This window comes from Anolis sagrei, chromosome 5 (genome assembly GCF_037176765.1).
Source record: "Anolis sagrei isolate rAnoSag1 chromosome 5, rAnoSag1.mat, whole genome shotgun sequence".
In the NCBI taxonomy this organism is placed as follows: Eukaryota; Metazoa; Chordata; class Lepidosauria; order Squamata; family Dactyloidae; genus Anolis; species Anolis sagrei.
The window spans coordinates 88,137,853-88,155,840 of record NC_090025.1 but is presented as its reverse complement, the minus strand read 5'-3'; the positions used below and the strand labels follow the sequence as shown (position 1 = coordinate 88,155,840).

General features: G+C 38.8%; 1 protein-coding gene across 1 annotated transcript in view; it reads left to right on the top strand.

The window, feature by feature from the left end:
• SEMA3C (semaphorin 3C) overlaps positions 1 to 17,988 on the top strand; it is a 206,889-nt gene that overhangs the window by 128,703 nt on the left and 60,198 nt on the right. The window contains exons 5-7 of the mRNA XM_060778301.2: positions 2,742 to 2,861; positions 8,285 to 8,375; positions 14,837 to 14,956. Of these exons, the coding sequence (XP_060634284.2) occupies positions 2,742 to 2,861; positions 8,285 to 8,375; positions 14,837 to 14,956 (331 nt within the window). The remainder of the gene's footprint in view (positions 1 to 2,741; positions 2,862 to 8,284; positions 8,376 to 14,836; positions 14,957 to 17,988) is intronic.

Sequence of the window (17,988 nt, the reverse complement as noted above, 5' to 3'; positions counted from 1 at the left end):
ACTTTCTCAAGGGAATTAAATACTGCACTTGCAAAGCATAAGAGTGTAGTGTTTTTATTAAGATGTCACCAGTAATGAATTACAGTGTTTTTTGTTTAATTAATTTAGATTAAAAATGGTAGCATGGTGTTAGCTTCTTTTCACAGGCAACTTCAGCAGTGTAATATATCACGCCTACTACAGATCAGTATTGTCCCTTACTATGCAAAACATTGTTTTCTTACATTTTTAATTTGTTACATGTCATTTAGTGTAATCAGTTTAAAGGTAAGAGGGGGCCAATTTTGGTGATGAAGATGCAGTAACCTGGAATATGTGGGATTTGTTTCTAAGTTGATCTCCTCCTCACTTTTCTTTGATCCTGGTAGTTTGTAAAGGGTAAAATGTTGTAAATAGTAGGCTTGGGCGGTTTCGTTCGTTAATTTCGTAATTCGTTATTAATTCGTATTTAAATTAGTTTACGATCCAATATTGAGCCATGCAGGAATAGTGTGAGGAGTAAATTAGATTCGAAACAATTTTTTCAATTTATTTCGTAATTATTTTGTAATTATTTTCGCATGTCTGGTGCAAGTTTTATAGTTGTTGTTTGTTTTATCACACCAACAGTCAACAACAGAGGGTCCCATTTGGAGGTTTTTTTTTTTTATCATATTGCGCAATCGCGTCCGCCATTAATGAATCGATTCGAAATTATACAAAATTTTGTATATTTCGAAATTTTTAAAAGGAAAATTTCGGAATTATTAAAAAAAAACGAAACGCAAGGGCCCCCTAAAAACAAAACGAGTTTAGAACCAAATTTTTCCGTGGTTACCCAAGGCTAGCAAATAGATAAATAATAAATAAAAGAAATACAGCTTTAAAATTGTCTCATTTGATTTTTTAAAAAGAAAATTACTATAAAGAAAACGAATAACTAGTAAAGCATATACCGAAAGAATGCTTTGCTTCCAAACTGAGATGGCTTGGAAGAATTTTGTTTCAGCTCTAGATTTTGCAGAAAAGAGGTCCTAATCTGGTGATGGAGGTATGGCAATCAGTTTTGGATGGGGTTACACACCCCTCAAAGATGGTTCGAAGCTTGGGCATGTTCCTGGATCCAAATGTCAGCCAGATAGATGCAACAGTCAGGACTACTGTGCAGAAGTTATTAATACTTTGCATGTTTTAAACTGTATATATATGTGTTTGGGTTAGCTACAGTAACACTGGAGCAGCCTATTTCAGAGAACCTCAGTCAGCGTTGCCATGGAGACCAAGGCAAGCTGGTAGAAGGAGGAGTGGGAGGAGCCAGTTGGAGAGAGTTTTGAAAACAGACAGTTGGAGAGTCAGTTAGGAGTTGATTTTGTATCTGAGAGGAGTAAAAGAGTGGAAGTGAAGAGTGGGAGAGTGAAGTGTGAAGCAAAGAATTGTGGCTTTGGGAAGCCTGAATAGCTACTGGAGGTTTCTCAGTCTAAGGAGGCTGAAAGGAGAAACATAGCCAGTTTTCTTTAGTCAAGGGAAAGGCTAAAGAATAAGCTTGTTAATTTATTTGATCAAGGAAAGATCAAATAGGAAAGATATTCTTGTACTGAAACATTGTTTAGTAATAAGAGCTTCACCTCAGTGAGATACTGTGTAACCTGGAAGAGTGAAATGTTTAACTAACCAAGTATTATTCAAAGTTCTATAAATTAAGTTTCAACTTGTAACCACACGCTTTGTACTCAATAAACCAGTTATCTTTTCTTGGAGACAGTCTCATCTCCATCCATTCTGCGTCTGTATTGCCATATCTCACAGTAATACCTCATATCTCACGTTGGTGGCAGTTAGCATAGATTACATATAACAATTGGCCTCCACTATGCCAGTTGGTGGCAGAATTCAGAGAAATAAACAATAAATCTTCCTCTACTCTCCTGTCACACGACAGCAGCATGTACTTTCTCTCCACTCTGATCACCTCCTTGCAACTACTTACTACCAGCTTTGCTGATATGGCAGCTGTACCTCCTTCTAAATTTGAAGAACCTTAGCAATAGTAATGCATGTGCTGGTAACCTCAAGGTTGGACTTCTGCAGTGTGCTTTATATCTTTGTACCAAGTTCAGAAACTTCAGTTGGTTCAAAATATGGCAGCAAGACTGGTTACAGGAACATCCAGGAGTGAGCATATTACACCCATTCTAAAATTACTCAACTGGCTGCTAATTAGTTTCCAGGCAAAGTACAAAGTGTTGATTTTGACCTTTAAAGCCCCACATGGTTTGGGTTCAGGTTACCTACAGGATTGCCTTCTCTCATACAATCTGACTGGAACATGTAAATCTGGGGGCGGGAGAGCGGGGGACGCTACTCCACCCAGCCACAACCAACTGGCACCCTCACCCAGAGAACCTTTTCAGCAGCCGCCTCAAGACTGGAACGACCTGCTGTCGGAATTTATTTAAGACACAATTAAAGACCATCTCTTCCTGTAGGCCTAACCAGCTAGTTTAAATCACGAATTTTAAATTTGTGTAGATATTTTAATCATTGTTCTGTGCACTTTAATATATCTATTTTGTATAAATATGTTTTAATATGTACATTTTATATAATTATGTGGTTTTAGCTATGTTATAATTTGCCTCGAACCGCAAGGAGAGGTGGGTAAGAAATAAAGTTGCTGCTGTTGTTGTTAAGTTCACCAGTAAATATCATTTTGGCATTTGCTTATTCAGGCTTATTAATATCTGTTTTTGTTTTTCTTGCAGCATGGTTGTGGCAATTTTGTCCGTGTCATACAGACTTTCAACCGTACTCATTTATATGTGTGTGGGAGTGGGGCATTCAGCCCTGTATGTGCATATCTCAACAGGGGACGAAGATCTGAGGTACATCTTATGACCATAAAAAACTTTATTATATGTTTTTGGAAAATTATTATTGTAGAGTACAAGTATCAAGTATCAAAACCATACTGACACAAACATTTCTGGGTTTTATGTCTGAAAGTGCTTTGTGCTTGTGTTACTCAGTTACTCCTTTCCTGTGCCATATAACAGAATGCATTTGAAAGGATTAAGAATAAGTAAATAATGTGAAAATCTGTTCATATTTACATGTTATTGATGCTTATTGTATAGGGGTGAAGTTGCATGTATCCCCATGAAACTCATTCTTCCAGAAACACATATCAGTGTAAACTAACTCAGAAGGCTCCATTGTTTGAGGTCAATGAATCCATGCTGGGTTTTCTGGGAGCTAACCAGAGTTCTGAATCTTTTGGGAAATAGGGTTCACAACTTTGAATTTGTGGAAAACACTGCCTAAATTCCAGCCACAATGCTGAATGCAGATTACCAACCAATTTTATCGCACTTAAATGCAATAAATGTTTTGTTTCATTTTAGTCCTAATCTGAAATAAAAAGTCCAAGTGTTATCAATAGCTGGTTATTTGTACAGCCCTTTGTTTTGCATTGTTTTTCTTTGGAACTGACTATGACATCACATTGAGCGGCTTGTTTTTTGCTTTATTTGTTTGGAAGCAGGAAGTTTCTGGGCGGGGGGATCATTTTTTGAAGGACAAAATAGCCCTGAACAAAATATTCTTGTACACATTTACATTAGTTGAGACCTTTGATCTAGTGTTTTGGCACCATTTTTATTTTCATCTTCTTTCTTCATCAGTGCATTAGCACAGCCAATCAAGGATCATGTTCAATATAGAAAATTATTAATCAGATTTTCCTATGTGGCAGCTTTACTAAGAGCATTACAAGACAAACATTTTCCTGCTATTCAAAAGTGATTGTGTGGGAAAGGGACATGTCTATATTGCACAATATCTAGTGCTCACCACCTTCCATCAGTGCTTTGTGTAGGCGCATAGTCAGAGTTTGAGTTGATGTGACCTGAGTATAATGATGCTGGGCTACATTAATAAAACCAATCAACCAGAACCCTCCCACCATACCTCAGATCAGAAGAAGTGTAATCTATATAAATAAAAATATAATGTTCGTTTGTGATACCATCAGAACTCAAAAACCACTGGGGGAATTGGCACCAAATTTGGACACTAGACACTATCTCAAGCAAGCTATGTCTTCCACTCACAAAACCCCCCAAAAACCCCACTTCCCCTCCCTCCTCCCCTCCCCCCTCAGAAAGACGTCCAACCGTAAGCCTCAGGGAGGGAGGGGGGAGGGAAGGAGTGCATGTGCATGGCCAGCAGTGAGTGCGCGTGCACAGCAGGCTCCCATGGAGGCTCTCTGTTCAGGAGACTCTCTGTTCAGAAAAAGCCCTCATCCCCGCAGGCCTGCCTCATGCTGCAATTAAAGTTGATCCCTTTTTCCTTAACACCTACAACTATTTTCACTCCTTTCTCAGTTAACTTATCATCTATTTATGTAGCATCATCACTGTACAAGCTTTATAAGAATAATAACAAGAAAAATAGTTCCCTATTCATGGGCTTACAATATAAAGTCATGACACAAAAGGAAAGGGGATGGCAGTGTAGGAGAAACTTAAGTCCAGGAGGCTAGTGTCAGTTGAGATGAAGAGAAGACCTTTCATCTACTTCTGGGCTTCGATATGATGAAGCAATGTCTCCCATTTGTTTTCCCCATCTCTCTTGGCAAGATCTTTTCCAGAGAAAGCTCACTCTTAGATTGTATGGTTTGCATTAGGTAACTCGCTTGGTTACCATGCCTCAGCTGGGTTCAGTTCCTGGTTTCACGAAGTCATAGTCCAACATCATACCACGCTACGCCACAGTGACTCAGTACTCAGTATCTTCTTCAGCATTCTTTAAAAAATGGTCAGAAACAAAGATGGAGTTCAAATGGGAGATTTAAAAAATTAAAATTATATCATTCTTTTAAATTATTTATTTATTTATTTATTTATTTGACTTGTATACCACCACTCCAAATTTGGCTCGGAGCGGTTTACAGCAGTAGATTAAAACAATACAACCAACTTTAAAATACAATAAAAATGAGAACAGACATAGTCCCGAGTTATTCACCCATCGAAAGCTTGTTGGAAAAGAAAGGTTTTACAGGCTTTCTGAAAAGCAAGTAGCTCTCAGATGGTTCGGGTTTCAACTGGCAAGGCATTCCATAAATAAGGGGCCACAATCGAGAAGGCTCTCTGCCTAGTAGAGGACAGATGGTATGTCCGGATGTTGGGGACTTCAAGCAAATTTTGGTCTTCGGACCGAAGTAATCTCTGGGGTTGTTAGGGGGATAAGCGGGCCCTCAGGTACGCCGGCCCCAGACCATGTAAGGCCTTAAAGGTTAGTACCAGCACCTTGAAAGCGATCCGGTACTCAATCGGAAGCCAGTGGAGCTGTTGTAGAATTGGGGTGATACGACACCTCGCTGGCACTCCGGCGAGAAGATGAACCGCCGCATTTTGCACCAGCTTCAGTTTCCGGATCATTGACAAAGGAAGGCCAATGTAGAGGGCGTTACAGTAGTCAAGCCTCGAGATGACCGTTGCCTGGATCACCGTAGCCAGGTCGTTCCTAGATAGGAAGGGAGCCAGTCGCCTAGCCTGACGTAGATGGAAAAATGCAGATCTGCTCACAGCAGAGACCTGGGCCTCCATTGTGAGCAGCGGGTCCAATAAGACACCAAGGCTTTTTACAGAAGATGACGGACGTAATGTCTCGCCATCCAGGGTAGGCAGCTGGATCTCACTCCCACCCGGGCGGCCCAGCCAAAGGATCTCTGCGAAACAGTGAGTCTGTGAAAAACGAACTGCAAAGTAGTGAGGGAACACTGTACTTTTAATGGTGTAGGATAAATTCTGGCCCATTTTACAAACAAGCCCTGGAAATGTATTGCCGAAGGCTTTCGTGGCTGGAATCATTTAAAACAAGTCTTGGAAATATTCATCAGCAAACTCATGTGCAGAATAACCAGTTTAATGTTTTAAGCTTTTAGGTTTGTTGCCACGCACATGTCATGGATGAGTTTTCAGGAAAAAAATTGCGGGATTTTAAGATTAGGCAAAAGAAAGATTGGCTTCAGCAAGGCTGTCTCTTTAGCTGCATGCTTAAGATCAATTGATCAAATAAACTGCTATCTCAGCTATCTGGAATCTATTAGACATTTGACTACAATTTTCATGTTTTACTGTGCAGACCAACAATAGCAAAGACAATTCAAGTATAGGGATTTAATGTGAGTTCCCTCTCTTACCTATTTCATTGATGTGTAGACATTAGCCAAACACAATGCATTTATTTCTTGGCATTCCATTTACAAAATTAATGGGAAATTATGCTCTTTATCAAGATAGTAATTCTGTCTCTAATTTGGCTTTCCAGCATGTCATCCTTTTTACAAAGAAATTGTATATTTTTGCAGGTGAAACAGGAAAGAAAAGGAAATGATTATATAATTATACATTCTCTCCCCCACCCTATGAGGTCAGGATCTTGTTGAGCCAGAAAACACTGCTCGGAATATCAATTGACAGCAAACTTTTAAAATTCGAAGCTGGGCTAGAATAAGTGAAATGTTATTATTTAAATGAATGTATTATTGCAGAATTGTGACAGGGGACACGGTTTTACCCATGCTGGTATCCTTGTTATTGACCACTTTTCCCAAAAAAATAAAACTTAAAATCATTTTGGAAACACATATTAAAATATTAAATCACATTTACATATCACTTCCATAAGATTTGGGTATGGCCATTACTTTAGAGAACTTTTTTGAAAAAAGAATTAGAGAAAGGAAAAATGCATTATAATTCTTGAACAGGTTTTTGGATGCAACAAACATGTGACAAAGGATGCTGTTTTATTTTTATTATATTTGCATGTACATAACAACACAGCACACATGTACATTACGTCCAAGTGTCTGCGTTTCATCTCTAAATATCAGGTTCTTCCCAGGGGCCTAGAATATCCTCACATTATTATTATTATTATTATTATTATTATTATTATTATTATTATTTGTTGAGATTAACTTCACAATTCAGCAGCAGATTAGTTGCACAACTTCAGCACTTTCCAGTAGCTTCTTTCTGCACAGTATTTTCAGTCAACTGATTCCACAGCCTGCAGTCACTCTGGAACCTTTTACAGCACATCCCCGGCCATTGCCAGTTTTACCACTGTCTTCCCCCCAGTCTAGATGATAGTACAGACTTACCACAACACACAGTTATATCTTGTCTTAGCAGACAGGTTCTTTTAATTACATATAGCCTTCGACGAACAACATCACAGCACAAGGAGAGATATACACTGTACATGACTTCCTTATATACAATCCATTTACACATAGCAATCACCGATTGGTTCCCAACTCATTGACTCAACTCAAACCCAGGATTGCATCATTCACAATCACCTGGACTAGGCCAGAACACATTCCCCAAATGATTCCCTGTATACAGTTAGTGCATGACTTAGCATTTCCAATAGAAGTCCATTAGCAGTGCATGACTCAGCTATATTACATTACAATACATTGTTGAGATGACATATCACTTCCATAAGATTTGGGTATGGCCATTACTTTAGAGAACTTTTTTGAAAAAAGAATTAGATAAAGGAAAAAGGATAAAGGAAAACCTGACATTATTATTATTATGTTTATTTATACCCCACTTTTTCTATCTACAACAAGATTCAAAGCAGCTTCCAATACAACCAATTTTATACAATTTACAACCCCAAAATATACAAACACTAAAATAGAATTAAATGTTAATATTATTTAAAATAAACAGTTAAAATAGTTAAAATGTGTGTCACCAACATGAAATATTTGGAAAGCTCTGTTTAGACATCTGTAGTCATTGTCAACAATAATAGCCAGGGCTGTCCCAAGACGATATCTGATATCTTCTTTCTCAGAAAAAAAAAATCCCTAAACATCAGCATTGGACATCAGTACATCTTGATTTTTGCATTGGGATCTGGTAATCAAGGCACAATTCATATGGTCAAATAACAAAGACATATTTGCACACACAGCAAAATACCTGAAGAAAGGTAATTATTCAAAGAGGCAAAACATTTCAGAAAGTGAAGGAAATGGCATCCCTGATATTTTCTTAGTCTCAGCAACAAAGGGAAATTATAAAGATAAATTACGTAAACATACTATCCTTTATGATTGAACAAAACTTCTTTTGTATATGTGGAATGTAGGTCTACTTTTGCCAACTCTAAGAAAACTCCTTGATTAATTTGACCATTTCTTCATACCAGGCACCATCCCATTCAAACAAGTGAAATTGAAATTCACCTTCAACCATTTCTTTCTGTGTTACAGGACCAAGTTTTCAAGATAGATTCCAAATGTGAATCTGGAAAGGGACGCTGCTCTTTCAACCCTAATGTGAATACTGTCTCTGTTATGATCAGTAAGTAAGAACAACCAGGTTTTCTCCAGCATTAAATCATTAGGTGCAGAGAGTGAAATGAGAGGGTGCTGTATATTAATTGAGCTAAGGAAATAGAAAGTAAAATGAAAAAGTTATCTGTCAGTGACTATCTAGTTCTTGTTCTTGCATCAGTTCAGAGAATTGGGCTATGCAGCTCATCTAATAATGTATTTCCATTATTCTAGGCTAAAGTCCATATGAAGTTAAGGAAATAATCTTTAACATTCTTTAGGTATCTAATGGAAAATACAAGGTTTACAGCAGAGCTTTTCAAACTAGTGTGTTGCTTGTACTCCCTAGATGTGTCGTATGAAACATGTGACACCTCTAGGGTGCTATTCAAGTGTATGTATTGTTATAACTTTTATAATTTGCACAATTGGTTGATTGAGTTGCAGTAAATGCCACTAAAAGTTTCTAATTAAGAAAAGAAAATCTGTTGACAGTGATGCTTGTAATGAACCACATGGAGTGACTATAGAGCAAAACTACACAAGAATAAACTGTAGAACATAAGTGTAAATGAAAAAAAAATCCAAACCTTGTTTATGCACGGAGATGAAGATAGGTTGGACCCAAAGTGTATAAGGCTTTATAGGTAATAACCTGCTCTTTCAATTGGGCCCAGAAACTTGTCAGAAGCCAGTGGAGCTGCTCTAATAGGGGTGTGGTATGCTCCTTATAGCTAGCCTCAGCTAGTAATCTTGTTGCCAATATTTGCACTAAGTGCAGTTTCTGAGCCGTCTTCAAAGCCAGCCCCACATAGAGTCCATTACAGTAGTCCATTCTGGATGTAACTAAGACATGGACTACCATGGCCAAGTTAGGCTTTTTGCAGCTGATACACAAGTTTTAACTTTGTTTTGGAATGGATTTTTTTTTTTACAGAAAAGGCAGACCACGTCATACGTTGAATATAGGGTTGGGCGGTTTCGTTCGTTAATTTCGTAATTCGTTATTAATTCGTATTTAAATTAGCTTACGATCCGATACTGAGCCATGCAGGAGTAATTAAAAATCGAAACGAATTTTTTCAATTTATTTTGTAATTGTTTCGAAATCATTTCGTAATTGTTTCGTAATTATTTCCGTATGTCTGGTGCAAATTTTAGGATTGTTGTTTGTTTTATCAGTGATAAAAAAAAAATTATCACACCAACAGTCAACAACAGAGGGAGAGGGAAGCTTCAGAAGTTCCCCCTGTCCCATTTGGAGGGTTTTTTAGCATATTGCGCAATCGCGTCCGCCATTAACGAATCGATTCGTAATTGTTTCGAAATCGTTTCGTAATTGTTTCATAATTTTACAAAATTTTGTATATTTCGAACTTTTTTAAAGGGAAATTTCAGGATTCTTTTAAAAAACGAAACGCAAAAAACCCCTAAAAACAAATCGAGTTTAGAAACAAATTTTTCCGTGGTTACCCAGCCCTAGTTGAATATTGTCCTGACTTTTTTAAATTATTTTTTTAGAATTTATTCCAGCCTTTGTGCTCCTCCAGTTCACATTCAGTATGGTGCCAAATGTCTGACTGGAAATGGCTGTTTACACATAACTGTACTATTTTCACTTAACCGGTGTTTATTCTTGAAAGTGCTGCAGTGCCTTATTTTCTGTAGGCACAGGGTCTCAGGCTTATTGCACCTTCTTTTCAACCAGGCAGTGATTCCAACCCCTCGGATTATGACTCCATTTATAATCCCATGTTCACACAGCTTGCTTGTGTCTCTTGCCAAGGGAAAAAGCAACCATAGCCACTTCTAGATTTATCTCAGGCTGACATGGAATTTCTACAAGCTTACACTTTTTGGATTTTGTGGCAACTGGAAAGAAACTATAGAGGCTGTTTAGCACTGTAGTTCCAGCATGGCATGACTGAATGCCTGGATCCTTCTGCTCCCAAAATCAACAGGTGCCTGGCAGCTGGGAAAGAGGATTGTTTATTCTGTTACCAGAATGTGGCACTGTACTTAACAGTGATTGCTGTCAATTTCCCAAGGAATCGTGTGATAAAATCTGGTTATTTACTTTGTGGAAAGGGTATTCAAAAATATGATTTTTTTTTTAAGAACTTGAGATAATGAAAGGTTGTAAGAAGAAGAAGGAAATTTAAGCAAAGTCCCAAAGTTTTGTTGGGCAATGACTTGCCCGACTCACCGAGCAGGGCCGTTGCGGTGGTGGGCACCCTCTGTCATGAAATGGCGGGCGCAGGGACTTCTCCCTCCCAGAAGCCCCTGCGTGGCCGCCCCCTCATTGGTTGGAGTGCTGGCTGCAATCTTCCTGGGCAGCCTTTATCAGGCTGCCTCGTGCTCGGCATGCTCAGTGCCAGTTTTTTGTGCCCATCTCACTCACCCAGCATTTTGTTAGTTTGGTTCACTGTTTGTAAGTTTTCATGTTGCTTTATGTCACAACTTCAGTTGGCGGTTGGCATGGGCCCTGGATCCAGCTGTTTTACACCCCCTTACTGGAAGAGGGGAGCGCCCGGTGGAGCAGGGGGTGCTATGTTAGCTTGCCCGGTATTGTGCCGGCAGCACCCTGGCACGGATTTGGTGTCAGTCAGCAGCAGGCAGCCCGAAGGGTGATCCAGAACCCATGCATGGCAGCCAACCCTTGTTCCTGTAATCAATAAATAAGTTGTGGCCAGTTTTCATCCCAATCTGGTGTATGTGTCATCTCTATTTGGGGGTGGTCAATGAAACATGTACCTACGAATAAATCCATGTCAAAATGAATTCAAGAAAACTGATATTTTATATCCACATAGAAGAGTTAGAAAAACATACCATGATGTCCTGGTTCTGAAGAAAACTTCATCCTCCAGCTGCTGCCCTGCACTTCTGTAACAGGTTTCATTTTGGGTAGTTGTAGGTTTTTCGTGCTATATGGCCATGTATAGCTCGAAAAACCTACAACAACCCACTAATTCCAGTCATGAAAGCCTTTGACAATACAGGTTTCATTCTGTTGATGTTGAAAGAGAGATTTATTTAAGGCCAAACATTGTATGTGTCATGGTGCATGATCTGTAGTATAGTATATATCTACAGTATAGTTGAATGTTGACCTTGTCAACATTCAACAATACTGGATTTTAATGCTCTTGTGGATGAACTGGTATTCTGGATGAACTGGTATTTTTTGTTGCTGGAGGGCAGTTTGCAACTTCAGTGAAAGAATGCCATCAATGGTACTTAAGTTAGCTACCCCTTTACAAGCACCAGGAGTGAGAGGGGTTTTTTTTTTGGGGGGGGGGGGGTAATGGTTTCCTTCTCAGGATTACCATACTAACTACAGGATTTATGTTTTTGGTCCCAGATGGGAGGAGGCAGAAGTCTGTAATTCATACCTATTTACAATGTACATACTGTACTTTGTGATGTATGAGCTAAATTCTTGAATGAAAAGTAATTTAGTCCCATATTCCCTTTATTACAAGTGAAGGTTGGATGCTTAATTCCCTTTACAGAAACATTTTAAAATGCCCAGCTTTTTGTGTACATTACCTGCAGTCATGTTCAATAATCTACGTAAACTTGAAGAAGACCAGACCATACTGTATATCCCTGGTCATTAACAAGAAAGCTGTTGGTTTTGACAGGTTCATAATGACCTGTAGTTTTGTGACTATTGAGATGAAACAAGGAAAAGTGAGAAAGGCACTGCTTTTCTTATTTCAGTGGCATATGTTATGAGTGATCATAAGAACACATGAAGAGCTATGCTGGATCAGGTCTATCTACTTCAGCGTTCTTGTCCACAGAAGCCAATCAGGTGCACACAGGAAGCATGCAAACGAGCATTAAGCAAAATATCACTCTCTCATTCATGTTATCTAGTGACAAGTAGTTAGAAGACTGCGGCCACTGATATTGGAGGCAATATATAGTAATCATAACTAGAAGTTATTGATCAGCCTGTTCTAAAGCCATCCAAGGTTTTGGGCATCACTACAACTTGCTGCAGTCATCATTGGAGATTATCACAAGTGTGCAGGCATCCCCATAAATACCCTTTCTTCTTGATGGTCTCTGTGAAGACCAACTACATATGGTAGTTGGTGTGTCTGTGTAGCAAGCTCAAAACTCTCTGGAAAGATTTTCCAGATGTTGGCTATAGCCCCACCCACCTTTACCAGAAGTCATATAGCCTGTGGGAGAAGCTGTAGCCTCACTTCCCTTTTTTCCACCTCATACAGCAGCATTGAGATCCTCTCTGATACTCAGCTACTTATCTTTTCAAATTGACCCTAGACTGTTTTGACTATTCTATTGCTACTCTCCTACCTACCACTTGGACTGTAAGTTATTCCTCTTGATTTCTTGTTTCCTGACTCTGACCCCATTACCTTGAGCCATGGCAATTAAAGTGGTGCCGAATTGCATTAATCCTACAGTGTAGTAGATGGAACCCTAATGGCTTCTAAATCCTGGAGTACTTTTCCTAAGGGAGCTCATTTTGCTTCAGCTTTAACAACTTTAATTGACTTGATGAAAGCCTCTTTAAAGCCTTTGGGTAGTACTTCATTTCTTTGCTGAATGTGGTCTTTAATTTTATGTTGTAATTTATTGTTTTGTGCTGCTGTCTAAGAACTTATTTATTATACCATAATATTGATTTGGAAGTGTCAATACACTGCTTTATTTGGTCATTTAGTATCTTGCTGTTCAGAGGAGTTATAAATGTTTTAAGTAAACTAAACACCCACAATGCACCAATATTAGGAGGTTTTTCATTCTGTGGGTGTCATGGCATAGACCTAGCATGAAACAGTTTCCAACAGATGCTTCCCATATGGCCCCTATTTCCTAGAATCTGACGCTTTATGTACCTATAGCCATCTGCAGTGAAACACAGACAAATGGCTTCTTAATCCCGTCCCTCCATTGTTAATAGCAGGTTTTCTGTCCCAGTCATCTTCCTATTATTCATCATGACTGTTTACTTCCCTTTGCATTTCCCTTTGCTTTTTTGAGAAGGTGAAGGTCACATGGAAAATTGCACCCAAATCTATCCATATATGCTAGCAGATTAAATATGATTTGCTTGTTTAGTCGAATGGTGGAGACCTAATGTGGTGGTGATGACTTTCAGAAAGGCTTATCCCACTCAACTTATTCCAGTTCAAACCAGGGATAGAGAACCTTTGGTGCCTCAGACATTTTTTGCATTATAAGCTCCAACCATCATGACCAGTGGGAAGAATTATAACTATAATCCGAAATATATGTGCGCAGTACGTGTGAAAAAGAGTCCTCATGAACAACAAGTTAAACATGAGCCAACAATGTGATGTGGCAGCAAAAAAACCCAATGGGATTTTGGCCTGCATCAATAGGAGCATAGTCCCCAGATCTAGAGAAGTAATGCTACCCCTCTATTCTGCTTTGGTTAGACCACACCTGGAATATTCTGTCCATTTCTGGGCACCACAATTCAAGAGAGATATTGACAAGCTGGAATGTGTCCAGAGAAAGGCGACTAAAATGATCAAGGGTCTGGAGAACAAGCCCTATGAGGAGTGGCTTAAGGAGCTGGGCATGTTTAGCCTGAAGAAGAGAAGGCTGAGAGGATATATGATAGCCATGTATAAATATGTGAGAGGAAGCCACAGGGAGGAGGGAGCAAGCTTGTTTTCTGCTCCCCTGGAGACTAGGACACAAAACAATGGCTTCAAACTACAAGAAAGGAGATTCCATCTGAGCATGAGGAAGAACTTCCTGACTGTGAGAGCCATTCAGCAGTGGAACTCTCTGCCCCAGAGTGTGGTGGAGGCTCCTTCTTTGGAAGCTTTTAAACAGAGGCTGGATGGCCATCTGTCAGGGGTGATTTGAATGCAGTATTCCTGCTTCTTGGCAGGGGGTTGGACTGGATGGCCCATGAGGTCTCTTCCAACTCTTTGATTCTATGATTCTATGATATGGCAGAACAAAGGTTCACCTTCAACACTCTTGACTGCATGCTGAATGAAGTCAAAACAGGTCATGGTTTTTGTTTGCTGAAATGCCTTTTATGCTCCTAGTTAAACTATTTTCAGGTTTTTTCCCAATATCTGGTTATTTCATAATGGATACAAATTAGGATCTCATTCTTTTTTCCCTTTAGGAAATAAAATTGGCCTCTTACTGTTGTTTTTTCTGACTTATGGAGTTGGCTCCCTAGTAGCTTCAACCACTAAAAGACATTCCAATGGAAAAGTTTTCTCCACATTTGTGGTTAGGCTTTTTCTATTTAATTATATGATTCCACTAATCTTTCCATTGAGATGGGATGCCCTGTTGCAAACCTGGTGTTTTTAAAATCATGATTCAGAGGAAATCCCACTCTGCTCCCACTTGTTACAGAATTAGAAAATAGGCATGCATCAAACAGAAATAGGCTGCTAAAAATGAATTTCCCCCCAAAAGGCAGATTCACTTTTTCCTCTCTTCCACTTTCTGCAGATGAAGAACTATTTTCAGGAATGTACATCGATTTCATGGGAACTGATGCTGCCATTTTTCGCAGTTTAACCCGACGAAATGCTGTGAGGACTGATCAGCACAACTCCAAGTGGCTAAGTGGTAAGGTGACCGTATATAATCTCTGCGGCTTTACTGCAAACAGTATTGAAAAAAAGTTGAGAAAGAGTTTCGCTTTCTGGGTTTTTTTTTTAACATTTTAGGAATAGGACATTTTTAAATTGGCCCAAACAAAAGCATATAATAAACTAAAAATGCACAATTTCTTTTATACTGTGTATCCCAGTACAATGCAAAATACATGGAACCAATTGAAGGACAATATAATAATCTCATACACTTGCATTAGGAGCACACACTTACATAAGAGTTCTATGGAAGTATCACTTATGCTAAACAACTGCAGTTGTTAGTTTATATAGGAATGCTGTGATTTCCACATAAGGAGTAAGTTTGTTTTTGAATTGTCTCTGCTATTGTAAAAAAAAAAAAACCCAGGTTCCATAGCTGGGAATAAGAAAGCCTCCCCCTACTATATATACTCTTGTATAAGTCTGGAAAAAATGGTTTAAAAATGACCCAAAAACTTTGGTTGACTTGTTCAGGTCAGTATAAGTATTGTCTTCAATCTTTTTTCTTTAGATTTTTAATAAATTTTATTGTGTAAAGGTAATATACAGAATGTAAAATAAAGGAAATACATCAAATACGCATAACACTAATACATCTGTCTACCACACTCACCCCTCTCCCCCACCTGTGAACCACCACGCATGACTTTATTTATTTATTTCTTATTTAATTTATTTATATACCGCTTTTCTCAGCCCTCAGACAACTCAAAGCGGTGAACAACATCGATACAAAACATCACGAGACAAGTATAGGGCAATTAAAAACAATTGTAACTTCTGACACCACTCAATGTGAAACAAATAGTTCATTAAAATCTACGCTTATCTTTATATGGCCATCTGTCAGGGGTGCTTTGAATGCAATATTCCTGCTTCTTGGCAGGGGGTGGGACTGGATGGCCCATGAGGTCTCTTCCAACTCTATGATTCTATGATTAATAACATCCCCTTGCTGCTATTTTAAAACCTACCTTTGTCTTCCTTTCTAGATATTCAGATCAAGCCTCCATTTTCTAATAAGGTCTTCATAATTTTCTCTTCTAGTGCCAGCTTGACTATGGACAGCTTGACCATATGAATATAGTCTAATAATTTTCCTCTTCAGTCCTTTATCAATAGCTCTTTTTTCCCCTTCCATGATTTTGCTATTATTAATCCTGCACCTATAAAACATTTCTATATCTTCTTTACAGATTTTTTCACCAAATAAATCTAAGAGGCACATTTCTGGTGTTTTCCCATATTTTTAGTAATTACTAGCCATCCCCTGCCACGCGTTGCTGTGGCCCTGTCTGTGTATATGTCTGTGTATATATTTGTGTATATGTGTATATATGTGTGTTTGCATATATATGTGGTTTTGAGCCTGCGTTGTAATGTAATTTTTATTTTTTAGCTTTTAAAGTCTCTTTTGTTGTGTTTTTCGGTGTTTTATGAGTGATGGTCACTCGTTAGCTTGATAGGTGTATTGTGTCCAAATTTGGTGTCAATTCAATTTGTCCAGTGGTTTTTGAGTTATGTTAATCCCATAAACGAACATTACATTTTTATTTATATAGATTTTGCTTGTTTCCTTTATTATCTTTTCCCCAAAAAATTGTACCAGCCTACAAGTCCACCAAGCATAAGCATGGAAGAAGGTGCCTTTATGTATTCTGCCTCTCCAGCATCCCTCCTGATGGAATTTATCTATTTTGCTTTTCACCTTGGAAATTATATAGCTTCTTTAGAACATTTTATACATGTTTTTTTCTGTTGGACCCAGCTATTGAAAATTTAAAACTTCTTTTAATTATATAAATATTCCCATTTTTCCCTAAATCTTTAGCCCATGAAATCATCGCTGTTTTTATTTAATTATCTTCTAAGTTGTGTCCTAAAATGTATAATCTGGAAATTAGTCCTTTATTCCCCTTCTCCAAAATGTTCTCCCGTTCCAATTTTCTTTGGGGAAATCCTACTTTATTATCTTTCATAAATCTGTTGTGTAGTTGGAAGCGGCTTTCGATACCATCAATCATGGTATCCTTCTGGGACGACTCTCCAGGATGGATCTTGGAAGCACGGTTCTGTCGTGGCTCCAGTCCTTCCTGGAGGGCCGTTCCCAGATGGTGAAGCTGGGAGACACCTGCTCGAACCCCTGGCCTTTGACCTGTGGGTTCTTGCAAGGCTCCATTCTGTCTCCCATGCTTTTTAACATCTACATGAAACAGCTGGGAGAGGTCATCCGGAGTTTTGGAGTTGGGTGCCATCTTTATGCGGATGACACGCAGCTCTACTACTCTTTTCCATCTAATTCCAAGGAAGCCCCTTGGGTGCTGGACGAGTGCCTGGACGATGTGGCTGTCTGAATGAGGAGGAACAAGCTGAAGATCAATCCCGACAAGACAGAGGTCCTCTTGGTCGATCGTAAACCATATCGGGGTATAGGGTGGCAACCTGTGTTGGACGGGGTTACACTCCCCCTGAAGCCACAGTCTGTGGTGGCCCCTCGACTCTGGAACTCACTCCCCAAGGATATCAGGCAGGCCCTGACGTTGGCAGTCTTTAGGAGGAGCTTGTAGATGTGGCTGTTTCAGTGTGCCTTCCCAGAATAGGAAACTACAAGCACTTTGTCCCAAATGCACTTTACTAGAGATTTAGGTCTGTCCACATGCTCTACCTATTCACCAAAATACCTATCCATTTTACCCGGTCATGCCCAGCTTTTTAAAATTTTAACCATTTCATTTGGCCCTGACATTGGTTTTAATTGTGTCGTGTTTATTGTTAACGTTTACAGTTTGATTTTTATTTACTACTGTATTGTTGTTGTCTTTTATTGTTGTACTGGGTCTCGGCCTATTGTAAGCCGCACCGAGTCCTTTGGGAGATGGTAGTGGGATATAAATAAAGGATTATTGTTGTTGTTATTATTATTATTATTATTATTATTATTATTATTATTATTATTATTAAGTAAACCAGTAGTTTATTCTTAATTCTCCCCTCCCTTTAAGT